Source organism: Mchenga conophoros, linkage group LG3 (genome assembly GCF_057382185.1).
Source record: "Mchenga conophoros isolate Kocher_MC1m ecotype Shallow Benthic linkage group LG3, M_conophoros_male_GT1.1, whole genome shotgun sequence".
NCBI lineage: Eukaryota > Metazoa > Chordata > Actinopteri > Cichliformes > Cichlidae > Mchenga > Mchenga conophoros.
Window position 1 is genome coordinate 39,244,331 of NC_140528.1, and position 24,562 is coordinate 39,268,892.

Below are 24,562 nucleotides of genomic sequence, written 5' to 3' on the forward strand. Positions count from 1 at the left end.
TCTCCCCGGATTCCTTAACCTAATTTGATTCCCCACACTAAAACAGCCGCCTCAGTCCTCTTCTGCTCCTTTCTCTCCCACTTTTCAGTCCAATGGCAGTCAGTTTTTTCAGCTTTGTCCCGTGTCTCTCTTTGTCCCACTGTCTCTTTCATTGCCATCTCACTCCAAACATGGCAAATGTCAAACTCAGACAGTCTTCTCAAAAGTCCTTCACACACAGTGAGGTTGCAGCTTGCTGGAAACGCATCTCCATCCATCCAATCTAGATGGTGGTTCTTCTCTTTCTGATGCCGTTTGCCCACAGCGCTGCTGGACCTCTCTGCTCAGAACTCTGGTATTGTCTCTTGGACTCCTGTCCACTGTTGATGTTCATGCTCGTGCTTCTGAAACTGCACTCTGTGTCTTCAGGGAGAGCTTCCTTGGAGCTTGCTTGTTCAGGATGAGGACGGGAAACTGCAAAACAATTCAGCCAAAAAATTCTGGCTGGGTGTTTCTATTTCTTCTAATGATCTTAACCTATAATTTTCTTCCGACTGCTGCCCGTGGAGAATTGATCCAGGTCCGTTCCCCACCTGTAAACGACAGACTGAGAGACTTTCATTATTCACTGTGACTGCATATGTTTTCATCACTCATAAAGCAACACATCTCTGCTTATTTTGTTTTGAACTCTACTGACTTTAAACCCCAAAAATGAAATTTTTATTTGGTCTTAACCGCAAACACAAAAATCTTCTTGATTTTGTTGTTAATTATTTTCATCCACAACACTCCAAATTATGTTTTCTTTTGTGTCCAGCAGGGGAAGAAGGTGACCTGTAGCGTCACTGCTTCCCCCAGTTGGAGACAATTTCCCACTCACACTTCCACACTTTTTATTTTCTTTGTTTTCATGATTTTCTTTCTCTCTTTTTTTTTTCACCCCATTGTTTTACACCCACATATTAACCTGTTAACTCACTCCTCCAACCTCATTTTCCTTTCACCCCAACAGCTCTCATACAGTCAGCAATCAAATTCTCCATTCACCCTTGAGTACTTGATCACCTTTAAATGTCACTGTTAATTTTATCAATTAATTTATCATTACTTTATAACTAATCCACTCTTTAATTTGCTTTATTTACTTTAGTTCACTTTCTCCTCTTTGATCACTACGATTTCTTAACTATTTATTATTTCACAAAAAAATCAACTAATGTACTTTGTCTCCCTCTTTGTCATCAAGGAATTCACACACACTCACGGGCTGGTCACTCGCCCCCACCTTTTCTTTCTCTCTCACACACGCACATTTTGCTCTTCGTTCGTTCCACCTGTGAACCCGCCCCTCGAGGCTGGCTCACACACACTTCATGCTTCTCGCAGTCCCATTCAAACTTTCTGCGAGACACTTCTTCCTCTGCTTATTCCGGACAACACCCTAAGCGGCACACAAAGCGGATGCCGTCCGCTCGTGCACCTCACAAATTATTCAAACTGCGCCACGGACTCGATACCGCGGTTTCTCTTCCCCTAAAAAATATAAAACCAAATTAAACTCCCCAATTGACTTCAGTTTCCAACAATTCGCAACACGGCCTCCTACCGCGATTTCTGCACACCACAAACACACACTTTTAGACACGAATTCTTTTTGTTACTTCAATTGACTCCCGTACTTCAGACGAGACGCCGACTCTAACGGCGCTTTCACACACACTACACAGTCTACACACACTGCAGTCAGTGGGCTGAGCCAAGCAGTCGTTCTCTCACTAACAAAGCAACTTGCCCCCACTCTCATGCAGGTTATCAACCACGACTAGGATCCAACACCTAGCTTTAGTTATTTAGGGCGCCCTCAGTGCCCAGGTTACCAACCTGGCAAATCCCAAGGACGCGTCCAACCAAGGGTGGAGTTGCCAAACTCGGAGCGCACACGGCCCTTAGCCGGCGACAAAGCCTTTCGGCCCCGCTTTCTAACTAATAGTAACACAAATTTCCTGCTTTAACGCAAGAGGACGGATCACCGCCACTTTTTTCCTAATAACTAAGATGGATGAAACACCGATTCTATTAATCCGTAACAAAAATCTGCTGCTTTAACGCACTGAGATTTTCTTACGGGGCGCTAAACATCAACTTGGAGTTCTTACAAAAGTCTCTTGCTTTAACGCACTGAGACGGACGCTAGCCGCCTTTTTTTCTACTGAGTGAATTTACACTGGGATACGTTCAACTTAGCGAACAGATAATTTAGGCTTTAAACAATATGCACGGTTCGAAAATAAACAGGTCGTGCTTACCTTTTAATCATGTGAGCTAGCTCTCTGTTCGCCTCTTTTCACGATCTCAGCTCCGCCAATTCATCTCTGGGCCTAGAGCGAATCCCGAGGGTTTCGGCACCAAAACTGTTGAGAAATCAGTTTTACCCCGGTTCTTTTCATTCCTCGAGCGTCCAGAGATGGCACCGGACTCAGTAGTCATTTTCATCTTCATTTATCTTCATTTAAGCATGCACTTCTAGAAGGGAAGAGAGGCCGGTGTCCCTCTGCAAAAATCTTCACCCCTTTGTTAGTTACAGCCAGCTTTATAGAGGTGACCCCATCATAAAACCCCTTACGGTGTGCTGGAAACTCTGTGTCTGTGTCTATGTGAGTGCTCGTGAGTGAGTGTGTGCGCATACCTGTGTGTATGTGTGTGCACATGAGTGAGTGTGCGTGTGGATGTGTGTGTGTGACCGTTAAAACACTGTGGGTGTAGGTGACTCCCTAGAGGTCATAAAACCCCTCTCACTTCCAGACCACAGTTACAAATCTTGAGACCCCCACCCTAAGACATCCTCTGGGGAATTTCCACTCAGAGGGCGAGGTCTACAATCTACTCCTACAATCAGCCTTTATTATAGTGAGGGCAGTGTCAGTGTCTCTACAACAGTTCTACATTATATTTTAACACATTTCTAAACTTTAAATCAGCTAAATATTCTACAGAACATATGTAGCAACCCTGCCGCCCGCCTTATTTAATCTATTCATGTATTTTAAATCATATCCATTCAAACAGAAATCTATTCCTTTATGGACATTGAACCAAGTTTCAGTGACGGCTATAACACTGAAGGGGTGAGAAAATTGTTGCAAGTAGTCCTTAATGAAATCAAAATTAGAATACATACTTCTGCTGTTAAAGTGAATTAATGAGAGCTTCCCGTCTAGGTTGATTTTTTTTTTTTTCATATTGTTCCTGTGTGAAATAATTACAATTTTTAACAAAAGAAGAAAGAAAATTACTTTCAGAATCTATTTCTGGATCTATTATATTATGCTCCTTATATTCACAATCTAGATCAATTACTTTCTGTTGGAGAATTGATTTCAACATGTCTGTTACGCCCCACTTAAAAACGAAGTGTTGACTGGAGTGAGGGGTAACGCAAAGTGAAAAAGAACACCTGAGCTACTGGAGAATAGGCAAGGCAAGGCAAGGCAAGGCAAGTTTATTTGTATAGCACAATTCAACAACAAGGTGATTCAAAGTGCTTTACAGAGACATTAGAAACAAGAACAAATAAAAAGCATGATTTAAAATTGAATAAAACAAGCAAATAAACTAACTAACTAATTAACAAACAAACAAACAACAGTATATAAAATCAAAACAGATAAAATCAGAACAGTAGATAAAATCAGTAGTTAAATGTAAGTTTTGAAATTTAAGCTTAAAGTGTGGATATGGTGCTTTATTCAAATGCAGCTGAGAACAGGTGAGTCTTCAATCTGGATTTAAATAAACTGAGTGTTTCAGCTGATCTGAGGCTTTCTGGGAGTTTGTTCCAGATATAAGGAGCATAAAAGCTGAATGCAGCTTCTCCGTGTCTGGTTCTGACTCTGGGAACTGATAAAAGACCGGATCCAGATGACCTGAGGGATCTGGATGGTTCATACTGGGTCAGGAGGTCATTGATGTATTTTGGTCCTAAACCATTCAGAGCTTTATAGGCCAGCATCAGAACTTTAAAGTCTATCCTCTGACGGACAGGCAGCCAGTGTAAGGACCTCAGAGCTGGACTGATGTGGTCCACTTTTTTGGTCTTAGTGAGGACTCGAGCAGCAGAGTTCTGAATGAGCTGTAGTTGTCTGACTGATTTTTTAGGTAGACCTGTAAAGATGCTGTTACAGTAATCAAGCCTACTAAAGATGAATGCATGGACTAGTTTTTCCAGGTCCTGTTGAGACATCAGATCTTTTATCCTTGATATATTCTTGAGGTGATAGTAAGCTGACTTTGTTATTGTCTTAATGTGTTTTTCTAAGTTTAGGTCTGCATCCATCACTACACCCAAATTTCTCGCCTGGTTTGTGGTTTTTAGATGTATAGATTGAAGTTCTCTGGTGACCTGTAATCGTTTTTCTTTGGCGCCAAAGACTATTACCTCAGTTTTGTTTTTGTTTAGTTGGAGAAAATTGTGGCACAACCAGTCATTGATTTCCTCAATGCATTTACCAAGAGCCTGTACAGGGCCTCGGTCTCCTGGTGACATTGTGATATATATTTGTGTGTCATCTGCATAGCTGTGATAGTTTATTTTGTTGTTGTTTATAATCTGTGCCAGTGGGAGCATGTAGATGTTAAACAGAAGGGGTCCCAAGATGGAACCTTGGGGAACTCCACATGTGATACTTGTCTGCTCAGATGTGAAGTTACCTATTGATACAAAGTATTTCCTGTTTTCTACGTATGTTTTGAACCAGTTTAGTACAGTTCCTGAAAGACCTGTCCAGTTCTCCAGTCGTTTGAGTAATATGTTGTGGTCAACTGTATCAAATGCTGCACTGAGGTCCAGTAAAACTAGGACTGACATTTTTCCACTGTCTGTATTCAGACATATGTCATTAAACACTTTGGTCAGAGCGGTTTCAGTGCTGTGGTTCTGTCTAAAACCTGACTGGAAGGCATCGTAGCAATTATTCTGTTTTAAGAAGTAACTGAGCTGTTGGGAAACTGCTTTTTCAATGATCTTACTTAAAAACGGGAGATTTGAGATCGGCCTGTAGTTGTTCATTTGTGTCTTGTCAAGATTGTCCTTTTTCAGTATAGGTTTGATTACAGCAGTTTTTAGTGATTCTGGAAACACACCTGATAATAAAGAAAAGTTGACGATCTGTAACAGGTCTGACTCTAAAGTCTTTGAGACCTTTTTGAAAAAACTTGTTGGCAGGACATCTAAACAGCAGGAGGAGGAGTTCAGTTGACCTAAGATGTCCTCCAGGTCTTTGCTGTTAATAGGTTGAAACTGTTTCATGGTGTTTAAACAGTTTTTTGGTGGACACAGTACATATCCTGGATCTGCTGTTGATGTCTGCTAATAGATGTCATTAAACAAGATTTATTGCCCAAAACTACTACAATAAAAACAAACACAGGGAAGTTCTTTTCTTCAGGGTCTCCAAGGCCAAAACAACAAACAAAACACCCCCTTTAGCTAGAAATCAAACCAAGTACTCACTAACCAAAACAAAATACAATGGCTGAGCTCCCTGTCTAACCAAGAACAGGAGAAAACAGTTGAAACAAAAATGGCAGAGAACCCCTACCTGCTTCCACAATGATGAACTAATTAACACAATAAGGGCACACCTTTGCTTACAATAAAAGAAAGGAAACCAAAGTTCCACAGGCTTTAAGTTCTCACACACATACACACTAAGGCCCGCTGCCCAAAACACTACAGCTCACAGCTCTGGCAGAAATTGGGGAAGTGGCAGGAGTGTGGCAGTTTAGGATGGAAAACTATATGCTCTGGCTGATGAGCTAGAACACACCTCAGCTGCGGCTCATGAGGCAGACCTGCAACACAAGAAAAGGAGAAAAAAAAAACCTCTTCTACAAAGGGAGAGTCACTAGAGGTCAGCGACCGTAACAGTGTCCATGTCATTTCTTCAGTCACCTTTTCCCCCCACTATATGTTAATAGACCTCTCTGCATTAAATCATTCTCTGGCTCTCTTCCACAGCATGTCTTTGTGCTGTTTCCTTCTCTAACTCCAACACGTCACGGCAGATGGCCGCCCCTCCCTGAGCCTGGTTCTAATGGAGGATTCTTCCTGTTAAAAGGGCGTTTTTTCTTCCACCTGTTGCCAAATTGCTAGCTCAAAAGGGGGAAGTTTGATTGGATTTTTGACCCTTCAGAGGAAGCTCATTACCACCACATGTATCCATGACCTCAGTCTTTGGTCACTAGCCAAAACCACAGATGAGGGTAGTGACGTTGCTTGACCAGTAAATTGACGGCTTCACTTTTACGTTCAACTCTCTCTTCATGACAACAGATCAGTGCAACGTTTGCATCACTGCACCTATGACCCCGTCTGTCAGTCTGAACATATTATACTGCTTCAGGTTCGACAGGTTATTCTGAGCTGCTGATTATATAAGCGCTATAAAAGGTTTTTGAAGACTTGTTTCTCATACTTTTGCCATTAAAGGGCACACTAGAGGCGAGGAAATCTACAGTGAATTTAAAAGTTGCAGAATTTGACATGTGTTTCCAGGATATGGTTATCATGCAGGACATTGTCAAGTTAATCACAAATCCATGTCTTTCTATTGTTGCTGAAACTGTATCCACAAATACAGGGATGGCCAGCTCCAGGCCCAAGAGCTGGTTTCCTGCAGGTTTGTGACCTTGATCCGGCACAGCTGACTTAATTGGGAAAAATTACCCCATCGGCATTTCTAGAAGTTCTCTAGAGGCCTGGCAATGAACTAATCATCTGTACCAGGTGTATTGACCAAGGGTGTTATCTAAAACCTAAAAGACACTGGCTCTTGTGTACAGATGGGTATTATTTAGGTTTTATCCGATACTGGTGCCAAACCGGTACATTTGAATCCGTGCCGGTACTTAAACAGTGCTCGAACCGGTGCTTAAAAAATAGAGGACACAAACTTTTTCCACAAAACCTCTTATGTTTAGCTGTTGTTCGTAAAAAGATAACAATGTTAGCCTTTTCTGCAGCTACAGGGCATATATGGTATCACTCTTGGCTGGAAGCAGTGCTTAAAGAATGGAAAAAACACAAATTTTGTCCAAAAACCTCTCTTTTTTAACTGTTTTCCACTTTTTCTTTGGTCATTTTGGCCTTTTTGGCCAGGGTGAAGGGAGTATCTGCCATCAAAAAAGAAGACAGCCGCATGTAAATACGATGATGTTTGCTAGTTCACCTTACATGCATTAATATAATAACGTGGTTAGCCTACTCAACGTAAATTACACACGAACAACATTAAGCTACTCACGCAGAGAAGAAAGGCTGCACTGACATCATCATCCATCATAATTTCTGCTACACTGGCAGGGCTAGGGGCCAGGACTCTACTCTTCGGGTTTTGGGGGGATGTTGCTAACTCCAGGTTCGATAACATGCACTACACCCACAGTAGATGTGCAAGCTATCAAATACGGTGCATTTATTGGCTTTTAAAAAAACGCTATGTGTCGCCAGGTGTTTCACCAGATTTTGAGGTGTTACCTTCTTTGCACAGTATCACCTTAAAGCACTTGTTGCAGGCTGCTTAGTTTGCATCTTTTGCTGTGAAGTACAGCCACTTCGCCTTGGGTATTTTTAATCTGTAGCTCTGCTGGAAAAGAACGTACATACCTGGGCCCGCCTACTATCCTGGGAAACGTAAAATGATTGGCTAGAATCCAAAGTGTATGACATCTCAGGGAAAAAAAGCACCAAAATGTGTGCTGCTTTCTGGTCTGGTTACTACAGTTTATGTGGTACCGGATACCGGTAACCATCCCTACTCTTGAGGCCTGGAGGTGGTCACCCCTGTACTAAGATGTAAGGATGCTTTTTCTTTACCTTATGAAGTGGACATGGAAACTGCAAAGTGACAATAAACTGCAGTCTAGGGCAAACATTTTTGTCACAGTGTGGATTCCCTTATGGTTTTTCATTGAGCTTATGTCCAGTGGTGAAGGATGACCCACACTGGTCACAGATGTGCTTTTTGACCCCACTGTGGAGAGGTCATGTATTTTAATGTACTTGGTGTGTGGAAGCCTCTCACACATTCTTTGCAGTAGTTCATTTTGTCTCCAGTGTGGCTTTGTTTGTGGTTTAAGGTCCCGTTGATGATTGGAAGTTTTTCTACAAAGGTCACAGAGAAGCTTTCCCACCACCACAGTGACAACAGGGTTGAGAACTGGATCCATCTGTGTCGCTCTGATTCTAAACAAAGACAGTGTAAGTCAGGGAATTCCTTTAACGTTTTTATCCTGAATGTCGCCTGAAACAAAGAGCATCTCTGCCAACGTCCAATTACATTTTACTGTTTACATTATAACACTCAGTATAACTCCATAAGTTTACTGATCAGACTTGTTCCAAACAATCAGGTTAAAATTACAAGATAAAACATAAATACATCCTCACAATAACTGCACTTGTAGAGTTACTTTCTGGTGTGGGTCTTTTGGTGTTTTTTCAGGTGATGTGGAGATTTAAAGGTCTTCTGACACAGGTCACATTTATAAGGTCTCTCCTCAGTGTGGATAAACATGTGTTGTTGTAACTGTGCATCTGTTGCAAACAGTTTCCCACACTGATCACAGCGGGAAACATCATTTCCAGTGTGAAACCGTAGGTGAATATTTCGGTACTGTTTGTCGCTGAAACTTTTTCCACAAAAGTCGCAGCTGTACGCCTTAATTCCAGAGTGGGTAACTAGATGCTTCTGTAAGTCGCTATTTTGAGCAAACGTCTTGCCACACATCTCACAGCTGTGTGCTTTAACTCCACTGTGGATGATATGGTGTAATTTTAAGCATTTACGATGGGTAAAAGACTTTCCACACAAGTCACAGCTGTAAGGTTTAACTCCACTGTGGATGAGTTGGTGTGCTTTAAAGTTTTGAGCGTGGGTAAAAGACTTTCCACACAAGTCACAGTTGTACGCTTTAAATTCACTGTGGATGAGTCTGTGTATTTTTAATTCTCCAGCCCGGGTAAAAGACTTTCCACACAAGTCACAGGTGTGTGCTTTAACTCCACTGTGGATGAGTTGGTGTATTTTTAAGCTTCCAGCCTGGGTAAAAGACTTTCCACACAAGTCACAGCTGTAAGGTTTAACTCCACTGTGGATGAGTTTGTGTTTTTTTAAGCATCCAGCCTCGGTAAAAGACTTTCCACACAAGTCACAGCTGTAAGGTTTAACTCCACTGTGGATGAGTTTGTGTGATTTTAGGCTTTGAGCCAGGGTAAAAGACTTTCCACACAAGTCACAGCTGTATGACTTAACTCCACTGTGGATGAGCTGGTGTGTTTTTAGGCTTTGAGCCAAGGTAAAAGACTTTCCACACAAGTCACAGCTGTATGACTTAACTCCACTGTGGATGAGTTGGTGTCTTTTTAAGCCTCCAGACCTGGTAAAATCCTTCCCACACTCATCACAGCTGTAAGGTTTAACTCCACTGTGGATGAGTTGGTGAGTTTTTAAAGTTCCAGCCTCGGTAAAAGACTTTCCACACAACTCACAGCTGTACGCTTTAACTCCACTGTGGATGAGTTGGTGAGTTTTTAAACTTCCAGACTGGGTAAAAGACTTTCCACACAAATCACAGCTGTAAGGTTTAACTCCACTGTGGATGACTTGGTGTTTTTTTAAATTTCCAGACTGGGTAAAAGCCTTTCCACACTCGTCACAGCTGTAGGTTTTCTCTCCTTTTCTTCTGTGAGGTTTGTCGGCCTCCTGAGAGCGCTGACTTCTCGCTCCATGTTGGTCCTGCAGTGACAGAGATACAAACAGCGGCAGTGAGTGAAATGCAGTCGTGGAACAAACTGAAACTCCCTCCGTTGGTGGAATCAAACATGTCAACAAACACATTGTTGGTGTGTTACCATCACCTTCTGGTGACAGTATCACATTACAATGATGTGACACAATGAGAGTTGTAAAGAAAATTACATTATTGAAGAAATATTTATCAGTGGAGAAAATCTTTTACGCATAAGAAATTGCAAGTTCAACTGATGATATTGTTGTTTCAATGTGTGCTTATAAAATATGATCTTTGTATTTCCTTCTAACTTCTGTGGTTTTTGGTTGTGAATGTAGATTCTGTATATATGGAGGAACCCAGGATGCAAAAGATAAAGCTGATGTTAACAGGTTTTTCAATAAAAATAAGGTAAAATAAAATGAAATAAATAAATAAACAGCTGTGCACACAGCTTCAAAAAGTGTAATTGTGATATTTTTCTCACCTTTTGTGTTGAAGTCATTGTTTCCTCTGTAGTGGCTGAGCTGAGTCCAAATGGATGAAACTGTCCTTCTGCTGCTCCACCAGACTCCTGTTACTCAGCTGGGACACACACAAAAAATACAATATATATATATTAGGGGTGCAACGATACACAAAATTCACGGTTCGGTTCGGTTCGATACTTTGGTGTCACGGTTCGATATTTTTTCGATACAAAAAAAATGTTCATGCCTTTTTAATTTGTCATTTATTAAAATTCTAAATATATATTTGAACTCTAAAGTACAGTTTTTAAATTTAACCCTAACCCTTGTGCGCGTTTTTTATTTTGACAGCGAATGCGCACCTGCGGACCACTTATGTGCAGCCCTGGTTATTTAGCTCGTCATATTGCAGCCACAGAAATAATTTTGTCCATGAAACCATAAAGCTGCACTTTCTTTTTGCCTTATAGTCTCATTTGTCATAACTTCTCCGTTTTGTGGTAAGCTTTTCTTTGGCTGTCACTTCTTCACCCTGACCTGTCTTATTTGGCTCAGCAGAACTAAAATATATATCTGTCTGTGAAGGTTCTCAGTCATCCAGGTCATCGTAGTCAAATATAAATCCTGCTGCTTTTACACACGCACTCACATAAGCTCAGCGATTCTCTGCGCGATCAACCTCTCACATGTTTAAGCTGCGGGAGATTTCACTTGTCATGTTTGCATAGTAAGCTAACGATTAATAAGACGATGTCAGAGGAATTGGTGCGCAAATTATCATCACTCACATATCAGTGCTGTCGCTCTCTATACACAGTTCGCGCGATTGCAAAGTGAAAGCAAAAAAACAAGCGCAAATTCAAACGCGATTTCAATATGTCACATTTTGACAGTGGCTCACCGATGCCAATGACATAATTACCCAGCTACATTTCTGAAAGAATGCAAAAGCATTGACATATATTTTTCCTTCCTACAATAGCCCGACGGGCAGGGCAGAGATAGATTTTGGTACCCCGACTGAAAAAAATCGCTACCCCCGGGACGTTGGGCTAGCGATATTGCGAGCCCTGTATCTGATTGAGGAATCACTCATCTTTGGAAAAGAGAGTTTATTACAGAGAAATGTCTGTTGGGTCTAAACTCAGACCCCGCTGTATCCAGGACTTATTCCCATGAAAGAAAAGCAAGGCAACAGTGTTCGATCGATTTCTTGCGCAAGGGAGGCCTCTCGTCTGTGACCAGCACGTTGAAATGACCACGCTGGTGGCCTCCTCTCGCCGCCTTTTATTGACAAACTTCAAACAATAGTTTACAAAACACCTCCCCTTGCAACCCCCTTTGGTTACAAAGACAAGGCACTGTATGTAAGTGTGTGTGTGTGGGTGTTATGTGAGAATGTGTGTGTGTGTGTGTGTGTGTGTGTGTGTGTGTGTGTGTGTGTGTGTGTGTGTGTGTGTGTGTGTGTGTGTGTGTGTGTGTGTGTGTTTGATCAAAGGGTCATAAAACCTAAAAGCAGGAACAACATCCTTGGTCATAAAGAGGGTAGTCTTCCCCCACACCCAATGTATGGTTTACCAAAGATAACACAGTGAAACCATACAAAGGGTAGGAAGCTCTACCAAACATCAAACAGATCTTCAAGTTAGGATGTATCTACAATAAAACCTCCCCCAGCACAGAGTGGCTGGAGAGGTGGTCAGGATCAAAGGAATGGCTTTGATCCTACTGCTTAAACTAAGACTATACAAATTTAAGAAACACAATGGCAACATTCAACAATTAGACTTAACAATGTCTCTTTCCAAAATAAAAGCTATACTATCCGCTTCTTCTGGGCTATATTCTCAGCAGCATATTAAACAGCTGTCTAAATGACTCGGCTAAAGTTAGTAGCATGCTTGCTTTTTTTTGTCTGCTTCCACTTGTCTTTGCACTAGGATGATGTCGGCGTAAATGTGCAGTCATATTCGTTGTGTTCCCACTAGTGCTTTCAGGTTAATCTCGTTGAAATGACCTTAACGCCACAACACGGCAAATCTCCGTTAACGAGCTACCGCCGATCGCCCCGTGCATGGGGCTAGACGGCCAACACGTTAACGAGCTAACTGCGCTAACACACTAGTTCCCACCCATGTAATTGAGCATTGCATGGCACATCCAACATACTGTTTTACTTTAGTCCATGACTCGCTTACCTTCAGGGTCATACGTCACATTAAAACCAAAATAATTCCAAACGCCAGATCTGAATGAGAGTGGGGGAGGTCCATGTTGTAAGGAGAGCTTAACTTCTGTCTCGCTAGCTTGCCCTGCGCTCTTCCTTCTGACGATGCTGTCTGTGTTGAGCGCTCAGTGGATCTGCGCTCGACAGTGCAGCCTAGGCTATATATATATATATATATATATATATATATATATATATATATATATATATATATATATATATATATATATATATATATATATATATATATATATATATATATATACATATTTATTTATTAGGGGTGCAACGATATTCGTATCGATATTGAACCGTTCGATACAGTGCTTTCGGTTCGATATGCATATGTATCGAACAATACAAAATTTGTAATTTATTTTATCAACTTTCCTTCTGACGATGCTGTCTGTGTTGAGCGCTCAGTGAATCTGCGTTTGACTACTCCGCCTAGGCTGCACTGTCGAGCGCAGATCCACTGAGCGCTCAACACAGACAGCATAGTCAGAAGGAAGAGCGCAGGGCAAGCTAGCAAGATAGAAGTTAAGCTCTCAGCAACATGGACCTCCACCACTCTCATTCAGATCTGGCGTTTGGAATTATTTTGGTTTTCATGTGACGTATGACCCTGAAGGTAAGCGAGTCATGGACTAAAGTAAAACAGTATGTTGGATGTGCCATGCAATGCTCAATTACATGGGTGGGAACTAGTGTGTTAGCGCAGTTAGCTCGTTAACGTGTTGGCCGTCTAGCCCCATGCACAGGGTGATCGGCGGTAGCTCGTTAACGGAGATTTGCCGTGTTGTGGCGTTAAGGTCATTTCAACGAGATTAACCTGAAAGCACTAGTGGGAACACAACGAATATGACTGCACATTTACGCCGACATCATCCTAGTGCAAAGACAAGTGGAAGCAGACAAAAAAAAGCAAGCATGCTACTAACTTTAGCCGAGTCATTTAGACAGCTGTTTAATATGCTGCTGAGAATATAGCCCAGAAGAAGCGGATAGTATAGCTTTTATTTTGGAAAGAGACATTTCTCTGTAATAAACTCTCTTTTCCAAAGATGAGTGATTCCTCAATCAGATACAGGGCTCGCAATATCGCTAGCCCGACGTCCCGGAGCTAGCGATTTTTTTCAGTCGGGGTACCAAAATCTATCTCTGCCCTGCCCGTCGGGCTATTGTAGGAAGGAAAAATATATGTCAATGCTTTTGCATTCTTTCAGAAATGTAGCTGGGTAATTATGTCATTGGCATCGGTGAGCCACTGTCAATATGTGACATATTGAAATCGCGTTTGAATTTGCGCTTGTTTTTTTGCTTTCACTTTGCAATCGTGCGAACTGTGTATAGAGAGCGACAGCACTGATCTGTGAGTGATGATAATTTGTGCACCAATTCCTCTGACATCGTCTTATTAATTGTTAGCTTACTATGCAAACATGACAAGTGAAATCTCCCGCAGCAAGCTTAAATATGTGAGAGGTTGATCGCACAGAGAATCGCTGAGCTTATGTGAGTCCGTGTGTAAAAGCAGCAGAATATATATTTTAGTTCTGCTGAGCCAAATAAGACAGGTCAGGGTGAAGAAGTGACAGCCAAAGAAAAGCTTACCACAAAACAGAGAAGTTATGACAAATGAGACTATAAGGCAAAAAGAAAGTGCAGCTTTATGGTTTCATGGACAAAATTATTTCTGTGGCTGCAATATGACGAGCTAAATAACCAGGGCTGCACATAAGTGGTCCGCAGGTGCGCATTCGCTGTCAAAATAAAAAACGCGCACAAGGGTTAGGGTTAAATTTAAAAACTGTACTTTTGAGTTAAAATATATATTTATAATTTTAATAAATGACAAATTAAAAAGGCATGAACATTTTTTTTGTATCGAAAAAATATCGAACCGTGACACCAAAGTATCGAACCGAACCGAACCGTGAATTTTGTGTATCGTTGTACCCCTAATATATATATATATATATATATATATATATATATATATATATATATATATATATATATATATATATATATATATATATATATATATATATATATATATCTGTCTGTGAAGGTTCTTAGTCATCCAGGTCATCGTAGTCTAAGGAGCTTGGAAAGAAAAGCGTCTGGACTTCTTTGAGTTGCTTGAAGACGTTTCACCTCTCATCTGAGAAGCTTCTTCAGTTCTAAGGGTCAAATGATGGAGAGTCCAAGATTTAAACCCAGTGGGAGTTTCCTCCAAAGAGGGACAAAGGACCTCCTGATGATCCTGTACCTCAGGGGTGTCCAAACTTTTTTCACTAAGGGCCACATACATAAAAATATAGGAGGGGCTGGGCCACTTACTAGAAATTAGGTTTAGAAATTAGGGGCGTGTGAACCTAATCAAAATGAGTATTCTCCCGCGTTTACAGTGGGGCAAAAAAGTATTTAGTCAGCCACCGATTGTCATCATTTTAAGTGGGGGAACTTGCACAGAGGTCAGTAATTTGCACCAGAGGTACACTTCAACTGTGAGAGACAGAATGTGAAAAAAAATTCCATGAATTCACATGGTAGGATTTGTAAAGAATTTATTCGTAAATCAGGGTGGAAAATAAGTATTTGGTCACCTCAAACATGGAAAATCTCTGGCTCTCACAGACCTGTAACGTCTCCTGTAAGACGCTTTTCTGTCCCCCACTCGTTACCTGTATGAATGGCACCTGTTTGAACCCATCATCTGTATAAAAGACACCTGTCCACAGCCTCAAACAGTCAGACTCCAAACTCCGCCATGGCCAAGACCAAAGAGCTCTCGAAGGACACCAGGAAAAGTATTGTAGACCTGCACCAGACTGGGAAGAGTGAATCTACAATAGGCAAGCAGCTTGGTGTGAAAAAAATCAACTGTGGGAGCAATCATCAGAAAATGGAAGACATACAAGACCACTGATAATCTCCCTCGATCTGGGGCTCCACGCAAGATCTCATCCCGTGGGGTCAAAATGATCATGAGAACGGTGAGCAAAGATCCCAGAACCACACGGGGGGACCTGGTGAATGACCTGCAGAGAGTTGGGACCAAAGTAACAAAGGTCACCATCAGTAACACACTACAACGGCAGGGAATCAAATCCCGCAGTGCCAGACGTGTTCTGCTGCTGAAGCCAGTGCATATCCAGGCCCGTCTGAAGTTTGCCAGAGAGCACATGGATGACACAGCAGAGGATTGGGAGAATGTCATGTGGTCAGATGAAACCAAAGTAGAACTTTTTGGTATAAACTCAACTCGTCGTGTTTGGAGGACGAAGAATACTGAGTTGCATCCCAAGTACACCATACCTACTGTGAAGCATGGAGGTGGAAGCATCATGCTATGGGGCTGTTTTTCTGCCAAGGGGACAGGACGACTGATCCGTGTTAAGGACAGAATGAATGGGGCCATGTATCGTGAGATTTTGAGCCAAAACCTCCTTCCATCAGTGAGAACTTTGAAGATGAAACGAGGCTGGGTCTTCCAACATGACAATGATCCAAAACACACCGCCCGGGCAACAAAGGAGTGGCTCCGTAAGAAGCATTTGAAAGTCCTGGAGTGGCCTAGCCAGTCTCCAGACCTCAACCCCATAGAAAATCTGTGGCGGGAGTTGAAAGTCCGTGTTGCTCGGCGACAGCCCCAAAACATCACTGCTCTCGAGAAGATCTGCATGGAGGAATGGGCCAAAATACCAGCTACTGTGTGTGCAAACCTGGTACAGACCTATAGTAAATGTTTGACCTCTGTTATTGCCAACAAAGGTTATGTTACAAAGTATTGAGTTGTATTTTTGTTATTGACCAAATACTTATTTTCCACCCTGATTTACGAATAAATTCTTTACAAATCCTACCATGTGAATTCATGGATTATTTTTTCACATTCTGTCTCTCACAGTTGAAGTGTACATCTGGTGCAAATTACTGACCTCTGTCATCATTTTAAGTGGGGGAACTTGCACAATCGGTGAATGACTAAATACTTTTTTGCCCCATTGTATCATATCCCCTACTGGGGCGATCGTGGCTCAAGAGTTAGGAGTTCGCCTTGTAATCGGAAGGTTGCCGGTTCGAGCCCCGGCTTGGACCGTCTCGGTCGTTGTGTCCTTGGGCAAGACACTTCACCCGTTGCCTACTGGTGGTGGTCAGAGGGCCCGGTGGCGCCAGTGTCCGGCAGCCTCGCCTCTGTCAGTGCGCCCCAGGGTGGCTGTGGCTACAATGTAGCTTGCCATCACCAGTGTGTGAATGTGTGTGTGAATGGGTGGATGACTGGATATGTAAAGCGCTTTGGGGTCCTTAGGGACTAGAAAAGCGCTATATAAATACAGGCCATTTGCCATTACCATTTTACAAATGCTACCTTTATTGATCACTCAGAAAGTTTCTTGTGATATAGAAAAAGCCTTTTCAAAATTTATCTGGCGTGGCAAGAAACCTAGATTAAGGATTGGAACTCTACAACTGCCTATAGATAGGGGAGGCTTAGGCTTACCAAATTAAATTTTTTATAATTGGGCATGTCATAGCCGTGTCTTATGGGAGTGGCTACATGCTTATCGAAATTCTCACTCTCACCTAGACTCTTGGTCCACTTTACGTTATTCCCTTTGGAGCTTAGCTGTCTGTGACAAAAAAAACAATATTAAAAATGGGGATTAAGAATAACCCAATCATTTATAATACAATAAGGGTCTGGGGGGAAATGCGTAAAAGGTTGGGTAGAGAAGATTGTTTCTCAGTAAAGGAGTCAAGAATGAAGTGCAAAGATTTTGTTCCAGGAATGTCTTGTAGCATGTTCGAGAAGTGGCACAAAAAGGGATTAACCCTTTAAGACCTACCATAGAACCAAGTTCGCCAGAGCTTATATTATATTTTTACATGCTGTGGAGCCATTTTTGGGAGCATTTCAAGTTGCTATACATCAATACAACCATTATAGCCCAAACTTTAATAATATGTCTGCATTAGGTGCATAGTAATTACATAAATTGCAAAAAAGTGCAATAAACTACAAAAAAATTGAAAATCGTTTTTGTTTTTTTAACATATATTTCTAGTTAGAGAAATTTAAGAGGCTTATCCCTCAAAACTGTAAATACAAAAAAGTTACACAAACTAGTTTCCCACCACAGGAAATTTATTTTGAGTGTCTTCATAGTTTTATTTTTGAAATACACCAATTTTTATATACTGCAGGAAAAACGAAAATAAATATTATAATGCAAATTTGCAAAATAACAGAATATGCATCAAAATAAACTATTTCCAGCAGTGCAATATGAGTCTTAAGCATCCCAGAAACGACACAGAAAGTCATAAAGTCAAACATAACTTTTTAAAACACATAACAAGTAAAACACAAGCTCATAAGGCCCCGATCGTAAAAAAACTACATTTCCGCAAAATGACGTCACTTCCGGTTTCGGGCAGGTCATGCGGTCATGTGATAGTTCGCGCTGATGGACGTAGGAAGTGTTACAAACAGCTGATGGATCGGCGAAGCGTGTTTCTGGAATATCATGTTTTTGTTGCTGCAAGTGATTTTTATGCAGTTTTTGCAAAGCTATATGTGGAAGGAAACTGTGACCTAGGACAAGCTGATGGCATAAGATGTAAGTACAACTCCTCCAGTTTCATATGCAAAAAAAATTATTGCGCTAGCTTACTTGGTTGCAGAGCTACCGGGATTTAAAAATAGTTACGCAAAACAGAGCGTGCCCGCTCCGATCGGCTGTAAAGGGTTAAGGGTAATTGGCGATTTGTATCAAAACAACACACTGATTAACTTTGAGCAATTGCGGGTGTGTGTGTGGATGTGTTTTTTTTTTCTTTTTTCTGTTTAGTTGTTATGTTTTATGATATTCTTGATAACGAATAAAAATTGTATATCTAAAAATAAAAAAGAAATTAGGTTTAACTTTAGTGTATTAAAGTTAGAAAAATCAGTTAAAAGTTGTCAAATATTATTGCGCCGTATTTGATAGCTTGCTGCGAGACCTCACACCGTGCACATCTACTGCGGTTAGGTTGCCTGTTATCGGACCTGGAGTTAGCAACATCCCCAAAAACCCAAAGAGTAGAGTCCTGGCCCCTAGCCCTGCCAGTGTAGCAGAAATTATGACGGCAGCAGCAGCCTTTCTTCTCTGCGTGAGTAGCTTAATGTTGTTCGCGTGCAATTTACGTTAAGTAGGCTAACCACGTTATTACATTAATGCACGTAAGGTGAACTAGCAAACATCATCATAGCTACATGCGGCTGTCTTCTTTTTTGATGGCAGATACTCCCTTCACCCTGGCCAAAAAGGCTAAAATGACCAAAGAAAAAGTGGAAAACAGTTAAACATGAGAGGTTTTGGACAAAGTTTGTGTTTTTTACATTGTTTAAGCACTGCTTCCAGCCAAGAGTGATACCATATACAGTTGTGGTCAAAAGTTTACATACACTTGTAAAGAATATAATATAATGGCTCTACTGAGTGTCCCGTTATTTCTAAAACTCTGATTTTTCTCTGATAGAGTGATTGGAACAGATACTTCGTTGTCACAAAAAACATTCATGAAGTTTGGTTCTTTAATGACTTTATTATGGGTTAACAGTAAAAAGGTGATCACATTTTCTGGGTCAAAAATATACATACGGCAACATGTATTAGCAATTTTGGTGACTTAGAAAGTTGTCAGTGAACTGAGCTTCATAGCATGGCCTCTTAACTTCTTGTGAGTGATTATGAGTGATGACAGCTAGTGACTTCTCTTAGACCAGTTAAATAGGGCTCATTGGATACAAACGCCCACAAACACTACAATAGGAAAGTCAAAGGAGCTCAGCATGGATCTGAAAAAGTGAATTATTGACTTGAACAAGTCAGGAAAGTCACTTGGGGCCATTTCAAAGCAGCTGCATGTCCTAAGAGCAACAGTGCAAACAATTGTTTGTAAGTATAAAGTTCATGGCACTGTTTCGTCACTGCCAAGATCAGGAAGAAAACGCAAGCTATCACCTGCTGCTGAGAGAAAATTGGTCAGGAGGGTGAAGAGTCAACCAAGAATCACCAAAAAGCAGATCTGCCAAGAATTAGAAGCTGCTGGAACACAGGTGTCATTGTCCACAGTCAAACGTGTTTTGCATCTCCATGGACTGAGAGGCTGTCGTGCAAGAAAGAAGCCCTCGCTCCAAAAGCGGCACCTTAAGGCTCGACTGAAGTTTGCTGCTGATCACGTGGACAAAGATAAGACATTCTGGAGGAAAGTTCTGTGGTCAGATGAAACAAAAATCAAGCTTTTTGGCCACAATGTCCAGCAATATGTTTGGAGGAGAAAAGGTGAGGCCTTTAACCCCAAGAACACCATGCCTACAATCAAGCATGGTGGTGGGAGTATTATGCTGTGGGGCTGTTTTGCTGCCAATGGAACTGGTGCTTTACAGAGAGTAAATGGGATAATGAAGAAGGAGGATTACCTTCACATTCTTCAACATAACCTAAAATCATCAGCACGAAGGTTGGGTCTCGGGCACAGTTGGGTGTTCCAACAGGACAGTGACCCCAAACACACATCAAAAGTGGTAAAGGAATGGCTAAGTCAGGCTAGAATAAAGGTTTTAGAATGGCCTTCCCAAAGTCCTGACTTAAACCTCATTAAAAACATTAAAGATAATGCTGAAGAAACAAGTCCATGTCAGAAAGCCATCAAATTTAACTGAACTGCACCAATTCTGTCAAGAGGAGTGGTCAAAGATTCAAATAGAAGCTTGCCAGAAGCTTGTGGATGGCTACCAAAGGCACCTAATTGAAGTGAAAATGGCTAAGGGACATGTAACCAAATATTAGCACTGCTGTATGTATATTTCTGACCCAGCAGATGTGATCACTTTTTTCTGTTAACCCATAATAAAGTCATTAAAGAACCAAACTTCATGAATGTTTTTTGTGACAACGAAGTATCTGTTCCAATCACTCTATCAGAGAAAAATCAGAGTTTTAGAAATAACGGGACACTCGGTAGAGCCATTGTATTATATTCTTTACAAGTGTATGTAAACTTTTGACCACAACTGTATGCCCCATAGCTGCAGAAAAGGCTAACATTGTTATCTTTTTACAAAAAAGCAGCTGAACATGAGAGGTTTTTGGACCAATTTTGTGTTCGCCATTCTTTAAGCACCAGTTCGAGCACTGTTTAAGTACCGGCACGGATTCAAAAGTACCGGTTTGGCACCAGTATCGGATAAAACCTAAACGAAACCCATCCCTAATCAGGGCCTTATGAGCTTATACTTGTGTTTTTAAAAGTTATCTTTGACTTTATGACTTTCTGTGTCGTTTCTGGGATGCTTAGAACTCATATTGCACTGCTGGAAATAGTTTATTTTGATGCATATGCTGTTTTATTGCAAATTTGCATTATAATATTTATTTTCGTTTTCCTGCAGTATATAAAAATTGGTGTATTTCAAAAATAAAACTATGAAGACACTTAAAATAAATGTCCTGTGGTGGGAAACTATTTTGTGCAACTTTTTTGTATTTACAGTTTTGAGGGATAAGCCTCTTAAATTTCACTAACTAGAAATATATGTTTAAAAAAACGATTTTACATTTTTTTGTAGTTTATTGCACTTTTTTGCAATGTATGTAATTACTATGCACTTAATTCAGACATATTATTAAAAGTTGGCCTATAATGGTTTTATTGATGTATAGCAACTTGAAATGCTCCCAAAAATGGCACTACAGCATGTAAAAATATAATATAAGCTCTGGTGGACTTGGTTCTATGGTAGGTCTTAAAGGGTTAATATGCTGCTGCAAATATACCCCAGAAGAAGCGTATAGTATAGCTTTTATTTTGGAAAGAGCCATTTCTCTGTAAAAAAAACCCCTCTATTTTCCAAAGATGAGTGATTTCTCGATCAGATCAAAAACTGTACTTTAGAGTTCAAATATATATTTAGAATTTTAATAAATTACAAATTAAAAAGGCATGAACATTTTTTTTTGTATCGAAAAAATATCAAACCGTGACACTAAAGTGTCGAACCGAACCGTGAATTTTGTGTATCGTTGCACCCCTAATACATACACATATACACACATACAATATATATGCAAAATCAGCTTTTGTATATCGGCTTTATTTACGCTGGAAGTACATGAAATACACATGCATCTGGAGATCATCCTATGAAGTCCTATTCTAAAGGCTGATTTCCCTCCCCCAGGCTTGTATCTGTGCCTTCCTGGGGGTGGGGGTTGGTTGTTCTCTTGCCCTGCAGCCCATCCTTTTGTTCATATTCCAAGACCATTTTTCTGTATGTATTCTTACCCCCTAGCAACCGCCATTTTATAATGTTGCAAGCAATCACAAACTCTACAGTCCAATGTATACCAAGCAATCTATTATTCTCAACAGAAACTGAACCCACATTAAAGTTAGCTCGGTGCTTACCTTCAGATGAGCCCACAAACCGAGAGCAACTTCGTGATGAAGCTGGAAGTCTTTCCAAACAGGAAACAGATCAGGGAGCAGAGACCCACGTGGTTCGGATCCAGGAGACAAGGGTGTGCTGATCGATGCAGATATCGATCTAAACGTTGGTAGTGGTATATTTTCCTGTAAGTTTACTACTTTACTCCCGTTTCATGAAAACGCAGCTCTCTCTGCTCGACTCCTCTCCTGCACACACACTTTCTCCGCCCCTTTTTCCTGGCTCCGTGGTGATTTGGTACTGTGCGGTCACGTGACTCAGCTGCGCAACGTAACCACGTGGGGTTTTATTTCAAAATTAGTGCCCATCTCCTTTTCCTAAACTCTTTTCCTTGGCCTCCATCAAAACGTCATCGTGGGAAGTAGAATTACCAAGTACTCAGGGAAAGAGAGGAGCGGTGCTGAGAACTGGAAGAGGCTGTATCCTAATTCAGGTTCTGAATAACGGTTCACAAGGGCCGCGTACTCAAAGACCGCTAAGGCCGGAAGTGCGAGGCTTATAGGCTTGTGAAATGGGATGGTCTAGCCTCCGTCGCGCTGCCCAGGTTGCCTAGCAACCATGATACTAACCGCTGGAAACGTTTCATACAGGTTTATTTGACAGAAATGGCGAAGAACATATTTTGTACATTTGTTTGTGTGTTTCTACACGAGCTTTGTGTGATTTAATAAGTATCTGAGGCTGAGACCACAGGACTGTAAAACATGATTGTTGGGCTTCATTTCTGTACTGAACAGTCATTTAAGATCAGCTAGTAAATAACAATTAGCTAATGTTGTTTATGAGACTAAAGTCAGTGTAAATATGATATGGCCAATATTATAGTTATTATATTAATCATTATTAGTTATTACAGCAGTGAGTTTGAACTCTCAAATCAAATCACTTTTATTGTCACATCACATGTGCAGGTACACTGCTGAGTACATGTGAGTGAACTCTGTCAAATACTGAGCTTCAGTAAAGATTCAAGTTGCAGTTATTTATATTTCCCATCACCTTAAATCCTCATTCAAAGAAAAGTATCTTTTACATATACATGTATTATATATAAGAGACAAATATTGTTCATTTAATTTGTTGGCATTACTAAATTTGGCTCAATGCTTAGTCCTAAAGTGTATATTTATTTTCTTACTCTTCTTATATACATTGTTTGTTCACTTGCACTGCTGTAACTGGAGCCTCGTCGTCTCGTCTCTCTATATTCTGTACTGTATGTAGCAGAGATGACAATAAAGTTTACTTTGACTTCAGCAGCAAGCAGGCGCACCGAGGGCTCTCGCGCTCACTTTTTGCTGGTAGAATGTCAAAAATACATCGGTGCAAATTATAAGTCTGTATTATAATGTCTGGTGTTTTCGTGTTTGGTGGTTTATTTTCAGTTTTTTTTTTTTAATCTTGCGAGTTGGTTAATAGATGCCGCTTCAGCCCAACACACATCAAACGTGTGACGCATGGTCAGGCTCCCTCTGTTTCGCTTATTGGCGCGCAGGGTACCCCCTCACTTCGAGAGTTGACGTGCAGGGTCCTCTTATTGAATACTATAGAGCTCTCTAAACGTTGTTTATTGACGAAACGAGATTTCCGCGGAAGAGCCCGTTATCTGTATATTTATGCATTTCCAAAATCGCATTGTAGTGACTGAACACAATGAATTATAAATGGAAACAACAACCTGAAAAACAGCAGATAAGTTAAATACATTTGTATCGCTTACTGCATTTATGGAAGGAGTGGTGTATGCTGGGTAATGGCACAGCTAGCACCTGGCTGACTTTATTCACCAGCTTCGGATGTTATCAGTCCATACAATGGACGTTATTAGCACAAATCAGTCCCAGAGATATGGGCCATCTCCACCTGCTAGATTGTTCCGGGGCTTTTATCATCCATCCAGATGGAGGATCACTAACAGTTCAGTTCAGTTCATTTTTATTTCAAACATGTGTATTCACAATCATTACAAAATATAATTCTATACTTTTGTTCGAAAGGGAGTAGGCAGACGTTATTAGTCCCTACCCCTCAAATTTTACCTCTCATTGATTTAATTTTCTTTTAGCCTTAAATTAAACAAACAACATATAAAGTAAAAGTAAAGCAAAGACAAAACAAACAAACAAAACAAATAAACAAGCCCCACCACAATATAGCTACTTTCATATAAATAAGGACTGAGTTGGAATGAAAGCAACAACAGAGTTAGCTAACTATGCTCCCGATTTGTTTCCTCTCCTCCCAATAAATAAATCTCACATAAACGTGCACTCAGTTCAACATAAAGACTGGAGAAATGACCCGCAACAAATGATATATAAACAACAAAAATAATCCGGTCAGACTGTATTACTTTAACAGCCTGCGATATGAATTTTCCTCCCCACGACATTTGCGCATTCCTTACCTCGCAGGAATCCTCCATTATTCTGAGAATTACCCAGAATCCCTTGCCCTTTGTGAATGTTGCAGGGTGACTTTTTCAACAGTAGGTGGCGCCAATGTCCCATTTAACGGGATTTAACTTCAACTCTATTTAACTATGTTACACCAACAGCACCTTTTTAAGAAAAATCAAACATATTATCC

The 24,562-nt window shown here is 40.8% G+C and overlaps 1 protein-coding gene across 1 annotated transcript; it reads right to left on the reverse strand.

Moving 5' to 3' along the window:
• Nucleotides 1-4,422: 4,422 nt before the first annotated feature.
• On the reverse strand, nucleotides 4,423-10,479 carry LOC146578572 (uncharacterized). The gene is made up of 2 exons (XM_085268707.1): nucleotides 10,259-10,479; nucleotides 4,423-9,776 (listed from the first exon to the last, which is right to left on the reverse strand). Exons 1-2 carry the CDS (start codon nucleotides 10,274-10,276, stop codon nucleotides 8,448-8,450), a joined length of 1,347 nt encoding a protein of 448 aa, XP_085124833.1. The 5' UTR covers nucleotides 10,277-10,479; the 3' UTR covers nucleotides 4,423-8,447.
• Between the last annotated feature and the right edge of the window lie 14,083 nt (nucleotides 10,480-24,562).